The 18,081-nt window shown below is 42.0% G+C and overlaps 1 protein-coding gene across 1 annotated transcript in view; it reads right to left on the minus strand.

The window, feature by feature from the left end:
• adap1 (ArfGAP with dual PH domains 1) overlaps positions 1-18,081 on the minus strand; it is a gene marked incomplete in the record, with an annotated part of 93,312 nt that overhangs the window by 46,795 nt on the left and 28,436 nt on the right. The window contains 2 exon segments of the mRNA NM_001097289.1: positions 5,820-5,911; positions 9,535-9,665. Coding sequence (NP_001090758.1) covers positions 5,820-5,911; positions 9,535-9,665 — 223 coding nt within the window.

Here is an 18,081-nt window from a genome sequence, read left to right on the forward strand (position 1 = left end):
ATCACTGTAATTGCATCTTCCAATGAGGTTAAGGGCTCTGGCACATTGGGAGATTAGTCGCCCGCGACAAATCTCCCTGTTCGTGGGCGACTAATCTCCCTGAAATGCCATCCCACCAGAGAAAATGTAAATCGCCAGTGGGATGGCATGCGTGGCACATCGATTCCCCAGAAAGTTGCCACGTATGCCATCCCACTGGCGATGGGATGGCATTTCAGGGAGATTAGTCGCCTGCGAACAGGGAGATTTGTCGTGGGGGCTAATCTCCCCGTGTGCCAGAGCCCTTAGCAGAAGTCTCAGAGATAACTATATCATGCCAAGATAGCCCTGGCAACATCTGAATATTATAGTATGTACAAATGTAAGGGTTGCTCTCAATGTCGTTTTGTCTTGGTAGGGCCACAGTTTATTGACCCTCATACAGGGAGATCATAAAAAATACGTGGACACCAATTTTGTTGTGTACATGTTAATGTGTCCATGTAATTTAATCTATATTGGAGAAACTATCCAAAAAGTCAGAGACAGGTTTTCACAGCATAGATCTACAGTCAATACTGGTAACAGAATTCTTCCGGTGTCCAGACATTGCTTAGAAGTGGGACATACATCCGATGATCTTAGATACCGGGTTATACAACATGTCCCCTTCCCTAGGAGAGGGGGAGATCGTGTCAAACTCCTTAAGAAAACTGAGGTAGAATGGATCCATCATTTAAATACTTTGGCCCCAAATTAGTTAAATAGGGATTCTGATCTGCATTTATTTTTATAATATTGTTTTTGTAATACTTCTTCCTTTTGGTTTTTCTTTTTCTTTTCCTTTTTTCTCTTTTATGTAATGAACGTTTACGTTGACATTGAATAATGAGGTGGTGGCTGAACCTTACACTTTACCTTGGGTACTGTATAATCTTGCTAAGTTCTGTCTCTTTAAGATGTATGTCCTGGAGCCACTGTATGGCATTCTGATAGTTTGTTGATATCGATGTTTATTAGTAATATGTATTCTATACGGGGCTGATGTGGCGGCTTCTGTGTATACTGAATACACTGCTTGTGTATTCCGTCTCCACGGCGACCCGCCACGTCACTTCCGTTATTATGCTATACAAGGAAGTAACAAGTATACGGATCACTGTTTTGCCACGAGGTACGCTTGAGAAAGGGGGAGGGATGCCCTATGTAAAATTTCACAACTTTATTGCAAACACATTGCACAGAAGTAGTAGTAACATTTCGGTCCTCAACAGGACCTTTTTCCTTAAATATATAAATAATATATTATATATATATATATATATATATATATATATATATATATATATAAAAAGCAGCAACAATATTTTGCTCAGACCACCGCTAGTAAATCACATCCAAGGCTATTTCCTTTAATTGTCTGTTGGGGAATGATGGCTGAAATGCATACTTTAGCTGCAGGTACCAAAATAGCATGCCGGGGGAGATAGAATTCAGGTTGGAGGACAGTAAAGTGCTTACATTTCCCATTTTTAACAATGTCTCCGAGGGTTTTGATACTGTACCAAGCCCAACAAATTATCTCTAGAAGAAGATGGAACAGGGGCTTCTGTTAACCCATAATATGGGTCCAGAGTGACTGTGGGGGCCAGATTCAGGGCTATTTAGAATGAATTTTTACCAGACCAGACCAGAGGTGCACCGTGCCCTAAGATCAGTGACCCTAGGGTGCCCCAATAAATACAAGTGAGGTGGTGGCTCACAGTGTATAAGTAAGGCACATTGCAGAATACATTTTTATGCTTTTAGCTGCACCGCCCTTTTATGCTCTGGATAATGAATAAGGACAATTTTCGGTCAGGACCATACTGATGGCATTTTTTATTTAACATGCACTCCTTGTACGCAAGGCCAACTAGGGGTAGGCAAAAGAGGTATGTCCATAGGGCACAACACTGGGGGGGCACAAGGCACATACCTCTTCTATTTGCCTACCCCTAGTTCACCGTCCTGGAGGATTGCTGGATGCAATTTTGGTGTTGACAAGCAGGGGTTTTGGGATTTTAGTCACCTCATGCTCTTGTGCACTCGAATGTATGTGCGCACTGGGGGGGGGGTGATCTTTAGCTTTTCTTTTGGCCTAAAGGTGGCCATACACGGACCGATTTTTTACTTACAAACGACCGATTCCCGAACGATCCGATGCTATCATTAAGTTATCGTATAGTTGGTGGTGTACGAACGATCGTCGGCCCACCAAACGAGCCGACATTATCGTCCCCAAAATCGATCGGCCAGGTTTAAAAATTTTGGTCGTTTAACGATAAAATCTGCCAGTTGGTGTGAGTGTCAGACATTTGTCTTTCAACGATTGTTCTCTGCGCATGTCACGATTGCCAGCAGCAGAAGTCAACGACATCGATCGTACGTAGATGTACGATCGTAGGTATTTTACGATAATGATGCGACAAAATCTTTCCCGAATTATCGTTGCCCGTGGATGGCATATCGTATGGGAACTCGATCGCCATACGATCGTTTGCCACCTTAACACTGCAGGTATGTCACTTTTATCTTTTTCACTTGTTTAGTAGGGGAGGACTTCACTTTGGTGAAAGCCTCAGCTGAACCTGGGTTAAATGAACCTTGCCCCCATGGGTCATTTTGGCTAAGGGGTTTGGGGACAGAGGCGTCTATCCTAGCTTGGGCCCATATAGTTGAGTTTTTCGTAAAGCCTTCTAGCCACTGGACTCAGGGGTATAGCAGCCTTTTCATTTTAAAGGAGAAGGAAAGGTGAAATCACTGGGGTGCCAAAATGATCGTATTCACTTGCCTGATACAGCTGGTGCTCCTGTTAGCACCCATCCTGGGTTATTCCATCAAGGATCAAAGAATGATCCTCTTCATCCATTTCATCTTTCTTCGCTACCCCAGGGCTGATGATTGCACAGTGAAGTGAAATTTTTTTTTTGTTAAAGTTTGGCTTTTCACTCTTCTGTGCATGAGCACCCGCGCAACGAAATAAGAAGCAGGAACAGGATTGCTCCATGGTGCACGATGGAAGGACCTCAGGCTGGGACAGTTCTCTGCTAAAGGTCCCCATACACAGGCCGATTGTATCTGCCGATATCGGTCCCTTGGACCGATTCGGCAGCTAATCGGCCCGTGTATGGGCACTTCCGACGGGCCTGCCCGACCGATATCTGGCCTGAAATTGGCCAGATCTCGATTGGGCAGGTTAGAAAATCTAGTTGGATCGGCCCCGGACCGACTTAACCTATGCCCATCATTATAATTTGATCGTTTGGCCCCAGGGCCAAACGATCGAACTACCCTGGATTCTCCCGATATCGCCCACCCGTAGGTAAGTGAATACAATTGATGGGAGGTGGCTAACTTTTGGTCTCTAACTGTAATACTTTGTTATAAGTGGAATATTACCCTTCAACCAAGTGCATAAGAACCTGTTCGAGAGTTTCCATGAAATAATGCCACTTTGTACTTTGGCTCTAAATACGTGGCTGAGCAAATTAATTTTAAGCTATTAGCTTCTCAGTAAACTGAAAATACTGCAGAACAACAAAGGTAAAGTTATATTTTTTTCATGCGCTTTAAAGCACAAGCACTGCAGGGTAACCCGGGGAAATATCAAGTGCCTTTCTGTATTTAATTTTCCAGGTGAGCAAGTGTTGATTTTGCCAAATTTCCAGAACTTTGCAGGTTCATAGATCATTTAAGTGGCAGCTACGGCCGGAAGCATTGCCCACAGCAGAGCAGGATGCCATTCAGCTGAATTCTAAAAAATGTTTTGTTACATTTTTAAGGCTCATTATACACCACCTTCTGCTGCGTTTGGGGGATGCTGTTTGCTGCCCAGAGTGGTGTGCCAGTAATTAGAAGCCACATCACTCACAGCAGCAATGGATTGTTATAATCAAGCTTCAGACACTCTGGTGCTGGTGCCCGGATTAAACCCTACTGAGTAGCAATCAGGACTGTGTTATCCACAGCCAGAAATACTTCCCTTGCTAATTCTGTTTGCAGATGGGCTTTGTACAACAATAAGTGAAGGAAGGGCTGAATCACTGGGCAGGGGGTGCTAATTTGTTAGTGACCCCCAGTGATTATTATATGTGCATGTGTACATATGGTGACAAGCAGGTGGAGAATTGATGAAATGTGTTTGCCCAAATTATTTCCATTTCCCTAACCCAGGACATGATCAAGGGGTAGGTCACCCAACGAGTCAATCTTCTCCCAATATGCACCCATATTGGGCTAATTCGATTGTTTGGACCTAGGGCATAGGTGCAGTGGTTGGGTAGGCCCTTCAGGGGTACCCATACATGGGCAGATAATCTCCTGAATCGGCACACAATAAAAATATGCAAAAAAGAAATACAAATATGCAGTGCTATTACAAACACAGGCTAAAAGTGATGCTCAGCAAACTGGATGCCAGTCAATTGAGCAATTTATTCAGTTGATTTGATTTAATGCACAGTATTAACCTAGGCAATGGGATTGTAGAGGTGTCACTTGTGCCCTCAACTGCCCTTCAGCAAAGCATATCTCATACTCATTAGCACATAATCACAAGCGATAAATGGATTAAATATAAGAATGCAAAGCAAATTCTTACCCAAAGGGAACAATCCTGTATTGGTCACTTACAAGCTGTGGGAAGCCAGGGGCAAGTATAAGAACACATTATGGGGCATACAAAATACCCACAGCCTCCTCTTAAAGGATTAGTAACACTAAAAAGGAAAATAATTTGACCTGACAAATGATTCATTTCAATACTGTCCAAGAATTGATTTTGGAAATGCTTGGCTGTATATGTATAATCGTTTGGTCTTGTATTTGTATCCCTTTGCTCTGTAAAACTCAAGAGGATAATTATGGCGCTATATAAATAATAATACTATATATTCATTAAGTGCTCCCAAATGCCCTTTTCCAGCAGCTACAAAGTGCCCAAAAATACCTTTTCACTAGGAACTAGGGGAATCACTGTTGCAAAACATTTTAATCGATTAATCAAGTGAAAATACAGAAGGAGAAAATTCCTGTGGTGATTCCCATGATTCACAAAGGAAAGGCATTCTCAGGCTCACTGTCACCCTTGGGGAGCACAACTTCTTGAGGGCAACAAAGCATTTTCTGTGCCACTGTCCTAAAGGTATTTTCAAACAGGCTTTCTATAATTGGTGCAAATGAATTGATAATTGCAAATCTGGGTGCAAACAGCTTAACACAGTTACAAAGCATCCTGTAGTTTGTGCCCAAACGTACAGATCGTTGCATTCCTAGAATGGAGCAGAAAGAGCCAAACATTCCTCTAGATCTTGTGATGTCAGCGTTCGGAAGCAATGTATTCATAAGGTGTGGCTTTGGGTGGGCAATTTCTGAAACACTTGATTCCCTGCTCTAGTGGAGCCTACATTCTAAGGTTCCTATCACATTTAACAACAATCACAAGGTCCAGATCAGGAGCAAAGGAACCACTTGTGTATTTTTGTAGTGTGGATGGAAACCATGAGCATAAAGCCCATGAGGACACAGCAAGAAGATACCAACTCCTTATTATAGCGCCCAAGACAGAATCAAACTCAGGACCCCAATGCTGCAAGAAAGCATTATTGACCACCAATGTCCTGCAAACAAGAATTTAACACCACACTGGATACTTTTTATAAATGGATGCATGTTGACCCTTTATCAGTCTTATGACCTTTATCAAACCTTTGAAAAAGGGTCAGTGTTGACCTAAAACATTGCTGTTGTGGTCTGTGCCAATAATGCAAATAAATACAGATGTAGATGAGACAACTTACTGGCAATCAGAAGAGGCGGGTTTGTAATAAAACGCTGGCACTTTAGATTCATATTTTGCTTCTGCTACTTTGTTTCCCAGACAAGACATGTACTGTAAAAAGAAAGAAAATACATCTCAGTCATGAATTAGGGAAGCGCTTTTTCTTTTTTTCATGATCACATTTGCTACTGGTCATTATGGTATGTAAAGCTCTAAATCTTGGCCATGTATGGATTTGAGAAGCAAGTGTTTTGGTTTTCTCCTGGTTTAAGAATAGTACATTACAATATTTATTTGCAACAGATAATGGAAGAAAATGTAGTGGTTTATCTGACATAACACCATTTTTTCCTTTGAGATACCAGATGCCTAACTAAAGCCATCTACAACCGTATGAAGACACATTTTTCCATCAAGATCAAGGACAAGGTTGACAACCTGAAGTTATTTGCCAAGAAAAGAGACACACAGAGGGGATATGATCAGCATGTACATATAGGGGCCATGCCAATAAAATATATATTTAATCAATCAATCAAGAGTAGACTCACTGAGACTGGAGGAAAGGAGGTTTCACCAGCAGTATAGGAAGGGGTTTATTTACCCTAACAGCAGAAAGAATATGGATACAGAATCAAGATGAGCTTCAAAATTAAAGGATAATGATATGTCAAATCACTGGTGGGGATGCCAATTAAATACTACAATGGGTTGGCACAAATCATCTTCACGCCTCCGCCATTTTGTTCCAGGCTTCTGGATATCTCTTGCAGCGCTTTAGCGAGTCCCTCACTAAGCATTTTTTTCTTTCATTGTCTTACATAAAATAGTCTTATAAAAGCAAATGGTAGTTGCATATTGGTATTTACAAATCTGAGAAAAATGTCCCCCTAAATCAGCCCGGAATTTATTTGGTATAATTCTAATCTCTGTACTGAAAGACCTCAGGTTGCCTGTGTCTTATTTACTCTAGTACAACAGGATTCTTAGGCAACAATGTGTAATTATATACACTGTGAATTTCCCCTTTCACTTGGAATGAAGAAACGAGACCAACCAGTTTTTCAGTGAGGGAGTCTGGTGTCATTGGCTAATCATTACACTACATTCTGCAACTGAATCACTTTCAGTGGGATATTAATCTTATAATAACAGGAATATATTCATCTTCACAACAAGCAGCCCAGATAAGCAACTTGAGAACATAAACCTGCAGACAGTCGCTCAGTTATTACATGATAATTCACTCACTATTTGTAACCCACTGCTGTGATACCAGCCATTGTTTTTCTAAATTCACAGGGAGAAAAAGAAAGGGCCCCATCCCATGAAAAGGGGCTGGACATGGAGGATAGTGGGCACATTTAAATATGAGCCTCATTTCTGTGCTCTTAAAAGCAAAAGATGTCTGTAAATCCTTTCAGTTATCCCCTGGGTGACTTGGATACATTTTAAAGTATGCAAGAAGGCTAAACCGATGGGGGCACAATGATCTTGGTTAACTGCAACTGAATATTTCTCTATATGTAAATATGCCATTAGACTATATGACTTGCTTTGTGTTTCCACTCATCTGCATTGTTAAAAGGCACATTTAGAGGTTTTTAAAATGCCTGTTGTCATGCAACCCATGATAGATCATATAATCTGGAGGGGTCTGCCCGCACACAGGGAAATATATGCTGCAGCTCCTAATTGGGTTTGCTGAGCCACTAGCTGTCTGCCCGCCCGCAAGTGCAAGAGGGCATTGGCTGGCATACTAAAATGCAATGTGCTGATTGGCTGTATGTTATTAGAAAGTGTTTTTGTTTTTCATAAAGCAGTCTGCTTGTAGATGCTTATAATTCAATACCAAATCTTGATTACATATCAAACTGATTACCTTTAAACTGTTCTGCTTGTCAGACTGCCCAGAAAAGCATTCTGCCCTTAACTTTATATGATACCAGACAATGTCCTCAAAGAGTTTTGACTCGCTGCCTACATCCCTCTGTGCTTCTATTGAATGACCCACCTCTTATATGTAACAGGGACAGGGCCTGAAGAGGGACAATGGGAAGCAGCAATACAGATGCATGGAGGAAATTCAAAAGAGACTTGAACATGTAAAGGTCCAGGACTGGATGTTATGCATCCTAGGATATTAACAAGCTTAGCGCTGTGATTTCCAAACCTCTTCACTTAATTTTTCAGGATTCATTGAGGTCTGGCATGGTGCCGAGAGACTGGCGAATTGCTAATGTGGTGCTGTTATTTAAAAAAAGGATCCCATTCTCTGCCTGAAAACTAGAGGCCTGTTAGTCTGACATCAGTGCTAGGAAAACTTTTGGAAGGGGTAATAAGGGATAGGGTACTTGAATAAATTGCAAATCACAATAATAATTTATAATAAGTTAGTGCCAGCAAGATATTATGCGTAACAGAGCTTGTCAGACTAATGTAATTGCCTTTTATGAGAACATGAGCAGGAACCTCGACTTTGTTAAAGCATTTGATACAGTACCGCACAGAACATTAATGATAAAATTAAGGAATACTGGCCTAGAACATAATATTTGTACTTGTATAGAAAACAAAGAGATTACAAAGAGTGGTGGTAAATGGAACCTTTTCTAATTGGGCCAGTATTGTTAGTGGAGTACCGCAGGGGTCAGTCCTTGGTCCTTTGCTTTTTAACTTGTTTATTAATGACCTGGAGGTGGGCATTGAAAGTGCTGTTGTTGCTGAGTGCAGAGTGATTTCACAAGATTGTAAAACTGGGAACATAAATGGAAAATGAGGTTCAATGTTAAAAAATGCAGTTAGAAATAATTGAAATGTGAGGTATACACTAAGGATGAAGACACATAGAGCTACTAGTAGCAGCTACTTTTTCATGGCTACTAAACTCCAGAAAATACCCTGCTATAGACAAAACTGAGAGTTGCCCCTGCTAAAACATAAAGACATAAAGACAAGACAATTATCAGTAAATCATCAGCATTGCCTGTTTTAGTAGCCACAACAACTGCTACTAGTAGCTCTGTGTGTTGGGGATCCTTACTTGAGAAGGATCTGGGGATTTTTGTAGATAAGTTGTAGATAAAGTATAAGTCTAATTCCAGGCAGTGTGATTTAGTGGCTACTAAAACAAATAAGTACTGTCTTGTATAAAAAAGGGCATTGACTCAAGGGATGAACACATCATTCTGCTTCTTTATAGGTCTTTTGCCTTTGGTAAAGCATCACCTTGAGTATGCAGTGCAGTTTTGGGCTCCAGTCCTTATGAAAGATATTAATGAGCTGGAGAGCATACAGAGATGAGTAACAAAATTGGTAAAGTGGATGGAAGATTTAAACTATGAGGTTAGACTGTCATGCTTGGGAATGTGATATTGTGATGGCAGATTCTGTTAATGCCTTTAAGAGGGGCCTGGATGATTTCTTGAACAAGCATAAAATCCAGGACTATTGTATATATATATATATATATATATATATATATATATATATATATATATATATATTATATATAATATTTACTAATAGTAAATGTAGCACAAGGTAGTGCCCCTAGGAGATCCATTGGAAAGCAATGAATGTATCATTTAAATGAATGTCCTGTCAAGTGCTTTATGGTGCCAAGGGGATAGCCTGCCCATTAACAGGGATAAAATAATATTCCAGCTGTAGTGGTCAGAGCTTTAACGCTGCCTCACAGTATGTAAATGGCTGAATAGAAGTACTGCTCTTACCTCAATCTGCACATCGTCCCAGGGGTCTAAATGGACAGATTTTACTCTGCTGATCTGGGGAATGTTCCGATGGATTCCAGAACAGCTTAAGCAAACAAACAACCCGAGTGTATATGATGCCCAGTCTGGATCTGCAAAGGCAAGGATGAGTACCAGGTTATACCCAAGTCAGGAGAATTCCAACACATCCATAAGGCAATAAGTTAGGCATTCACAAGCTTATTCTGCGTCTTGTTGCACAATTTCACCATGGAAGTGGCAGGGCAGCTGATTTAAATGTTCCCCTGGCGTCCAGTCAACCTTCACATTTTACAATGTGAACAGTGTCCATGTAGACCAAGGAATCACCAACCTATCTCACTTGTGACCCATATGCAGATGTAAAAAGTGTTGGTGAGCCACACAAACATGAAAAAAGTTATTTGGGGATGCCAAATAAGGTCTGTAATTGGCTATTTGGTAGCCCCATGTGGACTACTAGAATGCAGGAGGCTCTGCTTGGAGTAAAACTATGTCTCTGTGGTTCCAAAACTTGTCTCCAAGCTGGATATTTAAAAATAGGCAACTACTTTGAGGCCACTGGGAGCAACATCAAAGGGGCTAGTGAGCAACATGTTGCTCGTGAGCCACTGGTTGGGGATCACTGATGTAGACAATGGGCATTCATCATGGACTGGTATTTATACAGATTACTGAAGTCCAGCAACATCTGCCCAGGCATATAATACGTTTGTACATGAACAGAGTCTAGGAAACGTCACTATATATTTTACATTATAAAATCATTACACAATTGTTTTCTACCCACACATGGAATAGGACATTATGCCAGTAAAACAGTGGTCTAAAGACAAAATATCTCAACATAAATTATTTGCTTTTTTCTGGGTTTTTTTTTCGCCCGTGCAAAGAAATTGATTTAATGTCTTTCACACAATGGCATAGGAAGCAGCATATGAACATGAATAGTGATTTAAAAGCATTGCCCACTGAGCTGTATCTGAAATCAGAGCCAAGCATGTACCTGTGAGTTCTAAAAGGACACAAGCCGCCTCTGCTGAAAAGGCATCAAGATCCTTGACTTACAGCTTCAGCCTGAGGCGAAAGCGTGGCAGCAAGAGAAGCGCAACGCTTCAAGGGCCTTAAGCTCTCCCAAACCTATGAAAAAGGATGAAAGGGTTCCTACTCCACAGCCAAGGCATAAATAAAAGTGCCACAGAATGGCACATGCTAACTGTTTTGTATAAAAGCATGTTGGTTGCAGTTTCACAAACCTCTGTTTAACCAAAGCCATGTACCCACTAGAACTATAGTAACTTAATAACCCCGGGTGTTGTGGGTTTACCTGAGGCATCTCAGCTGGCTAATTAAAAGGCAGTAGAATGCTGCAGTCTTGGGGAAAGACACAGGGAAGCTGCCTGTGTGAGCTGACTGAGAGATTTTGAAAGCACTACAAGGTTTGAACTTTGTTTTCCTTTTCTCTGTGTGGGAGACAGGCGGTAGGTCTGCTCCTGGTTAGTTAGGACAATTGACCTGTGTTAGGTAGAGCCCATTATGTGGCAAGGATTTTATTTTGAACAATTTTGTAATTTTTTGTGAAAAAGTGAAAATAAACTGCCTAAAAGAGAATATACTCTCACGTGTTGTAATTGTGCCAAGGGCTGCTTTACCCCCAGAAAGCTGGTCCCGGCTACCTAACCCCTGACAACATCTATAGAGAAGCCCTTACTAAACATGGTCTGCCCTTTCTCAGTACAGGCCCACTATGTACGGGAGCTTAGAGATGTCTTTAGCTGTAAACAAAGGACATTAGAAATTATCTTAACATTCCAAGACCTGTATTAAAGTGCTCATTCAGTCATGGAATATATCAATAACATGATACTGGTACATTTTTACAACAGGGATGCATTATTCCCTATTTATTTAAAAGAAAAAAAAATGAATGAAAGACAGTCTGTGACCATCCCCTAAGGACTGTTTTCTTCTTTGTGAATCCAAGGCTTTTCTGTACCAGCAGAAGGGCATATTTAATCTAGTCCTTTAAAATATAAACAGCAAAATTCATAGGCCCTTAGCTTGTAGCTTATGTATAATGTTGCCCCATAAACGTGCATCACAAAATCGAAACCTCTGTGTATTATATTGCTTGTGTTTCAGGTCGATGCACATGTTTATTGCCTTTCAGTACTGTATAAATGATGCCTCTCCCTGTTGTGACTCAAATTATGTTGTTAATACTTCAACTGTTATGAGTTATTCAAGGGATATCACCCAGACAGTACAAGGATTTGCAAAACTGAACATGCTATATAAAACTAAAGGCACTAATGGCACAAAAGGCTACCACCTCTGCCATTGATGGGCTGTTGCCTTTTCTGGAATAAATACTGTGATCACTGTTATCTTTCTTTCCTAATATGATATGATTTTTTAGTAGACTTGATATATGAAGACCCAAAATACAGAAAGATCCCTTATTCGGAAAACCCCAGGTCCCAAGCATTCTGGATAATAGTTCCTATACCTGTATTACATATATTACATATTTATGATTCATCTTGGGATAAGGACTAATACTTACTCTCCATACTTTACTGACATTTTTGCCAATAATAACTATTAGATACTTTATAAGGTTATATAGTTGTGGCCTTGGGCTGATAGACTGCTTGGCTGATGCCCACGGATAGACACATAATGAAGAGCAGCTGAGCTCTGAGTACTGTCCATGAATTTAGACACTTTAGCAGCCCTTTCTGGCACTGTGTCAGGTGGCTATTTACTGACACTTATATTGAGATTTAATGTGTAATAGCTACCTGGAGAAACTTCCTGACTATAGTCACAGATTCATACATTACAGAAGTCCTTACCTCAGGCCATATTTTGCCATTTTGGTATTGAGATGTCAAATATGCAGCCTTACACTGGCACTAAATGTAGCAGAGTAGGGGGCATATTTATTACAGTGTGCAAGCCAACTTCACTGGTTGCTCATGGCAACCAAGCAGCAATTAGAATTTACCAGTCACCTACAAATTAGAAAACAAAAGCAAATATCTGATTGGTTGCTATGGTAAACATCACAGGTTGGCTTACACACTATAATAAATATGCCCCTTAGTGTAAACTGGACCAAGCAAGCCCATTCTGGTGGCAGGTGATGTGGGGGTCGATAAAAATTTGACCCACACCTGACCCTAACCCACTTGCTCCCAACCTGAGCCCTACCAGACCCAGTTCCCGCCCTGTATTTATAGGCCCGCCCTGCAATGATGTCACAAAAGGGCTGGGCGTGGGGGGCGTGTGTCTATAAAGTCAGAAGCCAGAAGACACAGGCCGGCAGTGTTAGGTCACAGGCATGGAGAGCAAGCGGAAACACTCAACCCGAACACGCCCATGATCCACAAGTCATGTGCCGATGTCGGCTCCAACCTGCCCGACCCACGTGTCCCATCATGGGACACTGCTATTTCATATTCATGATAAGAAATCAATTAAAAAGCCAGATTTTGGTATTTGGGCAGCTAAAAATATACACCCAAACATACACTCAAAAGGAATCTGGGGAGAAGTCCTCCCACAATGTCAGTGATAATACTGAATCTAGTGAACGGACAATCTGCCTATGGAATGAAACAAATTTTGGGTTGATGATCTACCTGATTAGCTAAGTCAGTGGACCATCAGCACCTGAAGGGGCCAAAGTCATTCTAATAAATTGAGCTTAAGTTTGGGACAGCAGCTAGTTACATGTTCTTTACTTCCTGTTCCTGCAGAAGACTAGGCCACCATTTTGCAGTGTGCTGTTATATGTTACTGTGTTAATGCCATAGTAAAAGCTCATTTTCTAAAAGTCCAGTTTCCTGTGTGTGCCTGGTTCACTGTGTCACCCACATGCTCCTGTGAGCTCCCTGCAAAGCCTGTATAAGGTGCCTGAGCAGATTTAATGAGAGGCAAGAAATGTTGTCAGAAGCTGGAGTGTAACCAGAAATCTGCAAGCACCAGAAATCAGAAAGGTTCCCTCAAAGAAACCACCAGATCATATCAATTTCACATGCAGCTTCTGGTGAGACAGCACCGCCTTAGGGGTTCTAGCCGTATGAGGCGGCCAAGTTGATGATTTAGCTTTTTTGCGTCAAAAGGGGGGCGAAGGAGGGCTGCGTCCCTACTGCAAAGAGCTGAAGTAGAAACAGTTGCCTTTACTGAAGGATAATTTGCATCCTTGTACAGCTTCAGGCCCTGGAGAGCTGGGAAAAAGTTTTATTGAGTAATATCACTTTAAGAATACAACCCTGATGATGCTGAACTACAGTACCCAGCATGCCCTAACCTTGACAACATGTTAAAGTATGGTGGTTATGCTTCCGTAACAGTATGGTAGAGTGGCAGGGTTCAGTGGGCGTAACAAGCAAACTATGTGGCAGGAATGTGCAAATGGTCACAAAGTCAGATCCCTGGGAAAATCAATTTGCAGGATTTGCAGTTATCAATTTATTATGTCAGCATTATGGCTTTATCAAGTGAGAGCTATGATGGATCCATTTATAAAATACAAACATCCGTCTCTAGCAAAAGACTGAAATAATCGGGCAGACACAAAAGTCAATAATGTCAAGGAAAAAAAACTGATGCATGGATATTAACAGACTGTGGGAAAATCTCCTATGCTAACGTTAGCAAGTCAAGGGGAGCGAGATGTTTCTGACACAATGTTTTGCAGACAATTTGCGAAACCGTCTATCCGCGATGGAAGGATAAATCAAGTGGTCAGGCAACTTTCAAGTGGCAGATTCAACATCCTGTCTATGAGCTGAGCGACCCAAGCGTCCTATCCACAATGCTTCTCCCTCCCCAGTACAGAATAACCAGTCAGCACCATCTATTCACTATAGTCTCTCACTGATTTTCAAACACATCACAACCCACTAATGGCCACACGGGATTCCTACATATTTCAAGTGCATACATTTTAGAAAAACTAAAGGACATTACTAAACCTCCCAACATGTGAATATTAAAAAGTAAAAAAATGTAGGTCATACCCCAATCTACCCTGGCCACATCCAGTTAAACCCAGACTCGCCTCTGATTGACCCAAAGCTCTGTGCAATTTCTGGTAAGCACTACTCCTTTTGGGTCCATGATTTGGGACTGCACCAACTAAATCACAACCACTGGAATTTAGGCATTAGCACCATATAAATCAGGCATTCTTAATGAGTCTCCATGCTGTTTAGGGAAGGTCTCTATGATCCCCTTAAATAATGTGAAATGATGTTATACAGTAAAACACAGTAATTAAAACAAGGTGCATATCTGGTTCTGACCAAATTTTTGTATCATAAAACTGATTTTGCCACTTTGTTCAGGTTCCCTATGAAAAAAGGGTTTCGTTTTCTGACATCTGGTGAATAAAAGATCTATTGCAGGCGACTGAACCTCTGGTACCTTAACCTAAGGCACAGATTCCCATGGGCATCTGCGTGCTGCAGCTTGCACTTCAATCAAATTAACCAACACAACAACAAATCTTAACCACAGCCACTTAGTGTCTGGGCCTTAACATACTTATAATTCTGCGCCTAACATAATAAATAAGACCCAATAGGGTTGATTCACTAAAGTGCGTTAAAACAAGCGATATTTATAGCATGCGCTAAAAATTTTATTGCGTCTTATTTTTCGCAACTTAGCGCATGATTCACTAAAAGGATACGCGTCAAAATTAAGACACAATGCTGTTTGCGTTATTTAACTCGCGAAGACCATTTTCGTGCGGGATTTGACGCAACGCGGACTAATTAACACAGCACACACAAATTGTCACCGCATGCGAAAAAACGCACGCCATATTAGCCATACACGACATTACTTTCGGGGAAACTACTGTTCTGAAAATGACAATTTCCCTGAAAACTGGAGGCTGCATCACTCTAGGGCCAACACAGACTTGAATAAATCACACTGCAAAGTCCATATTGTGTTGTCAACAGCTCATGAACTGTACTTTTCTATTATTACCACCTGCCCCAAGTAGGTGTTCATTTTCACATAGACTAATGCGATATTTAGCGCGTCTAAAGCTTCTTATGTGTTTGTGAATCATGCGTTAGTATTATATCTATGCAAGAATTAACGCAATGTGTTAAAATTAACGCCTTGTGATCATGTGTTATTTAGCGCATGCGATATGCATCTTAACGCACGTGATAATACTTTAGTGAATCGCACATTTTTTTTGCATCAATTTTAACGCAAAAAAGCTAGCGATAACGATTATCGCACTTTAGTGGATCAACCCTAATGTCTTTTTATGGTCTCGCTTACTTATGTCACAGCGCACAATAGGAATATGCTTTGCATGAAAGGTGAGGGCTATGAGGAAATTTCAGCTTCCCCTTATTCATGATAAGTGCAGCGTCAATTTAGTGGCCCTCCCAAACTAACCCCCCTTACCCTCTCACTTACCTCACCTCTCCCAATAAACGTACACACAACAACTTCTTGTGGATAGAAAAGGCCGCAGCCTGTTTATTTACAACCTTGTAAATTTGTTAAACAATAACATATTACTGTAAATAAATAACATCACATAACATAACATAACATCACAGTCTCATTGGTAACCTCGTAACAATAAGCCGCTGAAGGCTGCTTTGTGGAAGCTGTCTCTGCCCCCCCCACCGTAATCATTTTCCTGAGGTTAGTAACCCCCTTTCTCTAGCCACCACAGCCCCCATTTCCCACCAACCTATGGCTGTACTCACTAGCCTCCGTCTAACCTTCCGCCCTACCACGAGCTAAATCCATCCCGGCTGCGACTAAATTACTCCTGACATCTATCCTCTATTACCCTTATCCCCTTTTCGTAACTAAGGGAGGGAGGGTGGGGGCTGCTGACTCCAAAATGGTTCCTTAGACTTGCGCACACCCCCTTTTATCACTTCCTTCCGCCTCTGCCAATCAGCTTGGGAACTACAATTCCCACAATGCCTTGCCCTTTTAAAGCCATATCAACCCCCCGGGCCTTTCCTAGCATTATCATGGCCCCGTGCCCTCACTCCTGCCTCGTTTATTTCGGGGCTCCTTGATAAGTGCAGCGTCAATTTAGTGGCCCTCCCAAACTAACCCCCCTTACCCTCTCACTTACCTCACCTCTCCCAATAAACGTACACACAACAACTTCTTGTGGATAGAAAAGGCCGCAGCCTGTTTATTTACAACCTTGTAAATTTGTTAAACAATAACATATTACTGTAAATAAATAACATCACATAACATAACATAACATCACAGTCTCATTGGTAACCTCGTAACAATAAGCCGCTGAAGGCTGCTTTGTGGAAGCTGTCTCTGCCCCCCCCACCGTAATCATTTTCCTGAGGTTAGTAACCCCCTTTCTCTAGCCACCACAGCCCCCATTTCCCACCAACCTATGGCTGTACTCACTAGCCTCCGTCTAACCTTCCGCCACTAGCGTCCCGGGGTGAACCCCTTACGCCGGGCGCGCCTGCCCAACTGAAAACCCCAAGGCCCTTTCTATCCCATCAGCCACCTCCAAGTTAAAAATGTCTAGCCCCACTGGTGACAAGTGCACACCATCCGTCCGGTAAAAACCCGGTAGCCTACCTTCCAACTCCTTGTGCCTGACCACAACCCCCCCCACGTGCCTAACATACGCACTCATCAGCTTGTTTACTTTTACTCTGCTCCTCTCCATTGCTGCTTGATTCCTGGCCCCTCTCCACTGTAGCCTGCCCACCATTTCGGACCAGACTATTTTAGCCCCCAGCAAACGTGAACGCAGCAAATCTACGTCGCGTTTCATTAGTCTCACCAATTCTCTCTGCGCAACGATGCCCATGTCGTTTCCTCCTGCATGGATTACCAGCACGTCTGGCGGTGCCTCCTTTGCCACCAGCTCCATCACCCTGACCAACAACTCAGGCCATCGTAAGCCCCTAAACCCAAACCACTTCACCTTTGCTTGCCTTGCCGAAAAACCCAGCTGCTTTCCAGCGTGTCTGGCTGCTGCTCTTTCGGCTGCCCAGTGAATATACGAATGTCCAACCAGCCAGACCACTTTTCCGTGACCTTGAAATACAATAAAACTCAACCAACACATATAACAGGATAACTTGCTCTTTTTTTTTTTTTTTTTTTTTTTTTCTTTTTCCCCTTCCCTTCACCACCTTACAAGAGTGACGGTCGTATGTAGCTGCGAAACCTCTTCGACTCCCATCTCCCTATCTTGCGTATTAATTCTTCCGGTAGGCCTGCCCTCGCTGCCTCCGTGGCCGCCCCTATCCGGAATGAGTGCGTTCCATATTCTCCCGGGGTTTTGCCTAGCCTTGTTAAACCTATTCTGAATACTGCTATAAATTGGTATCTCGTCAATGGTTGCCCGTCCTCGTGGACTAGCAGTGGTCCTGGATGTCCCGGTCGTATTTCCAGGAACCTCCTCAAGCATCCCCACGGACAAATCTCCCCTCCATCCAATTTAGCCAGCTCTATCCGTCTCCCTTTTCCCCATTTATCGGT

This window comes from Xenopus tropicalis, chromosome 9 (assembly GCF_000004195.4).
Source record: "Xenopus tropicalis strain Nigerian chromosome 9, UCB_Xtro_10.0, whole genome shotgun sequence".
Lineage (NCBI taxonomy): Eukaryota > Metazoa > Chordata > Amphibia > Anura > Pipidae > Xenopus > Xenopus tropicalis.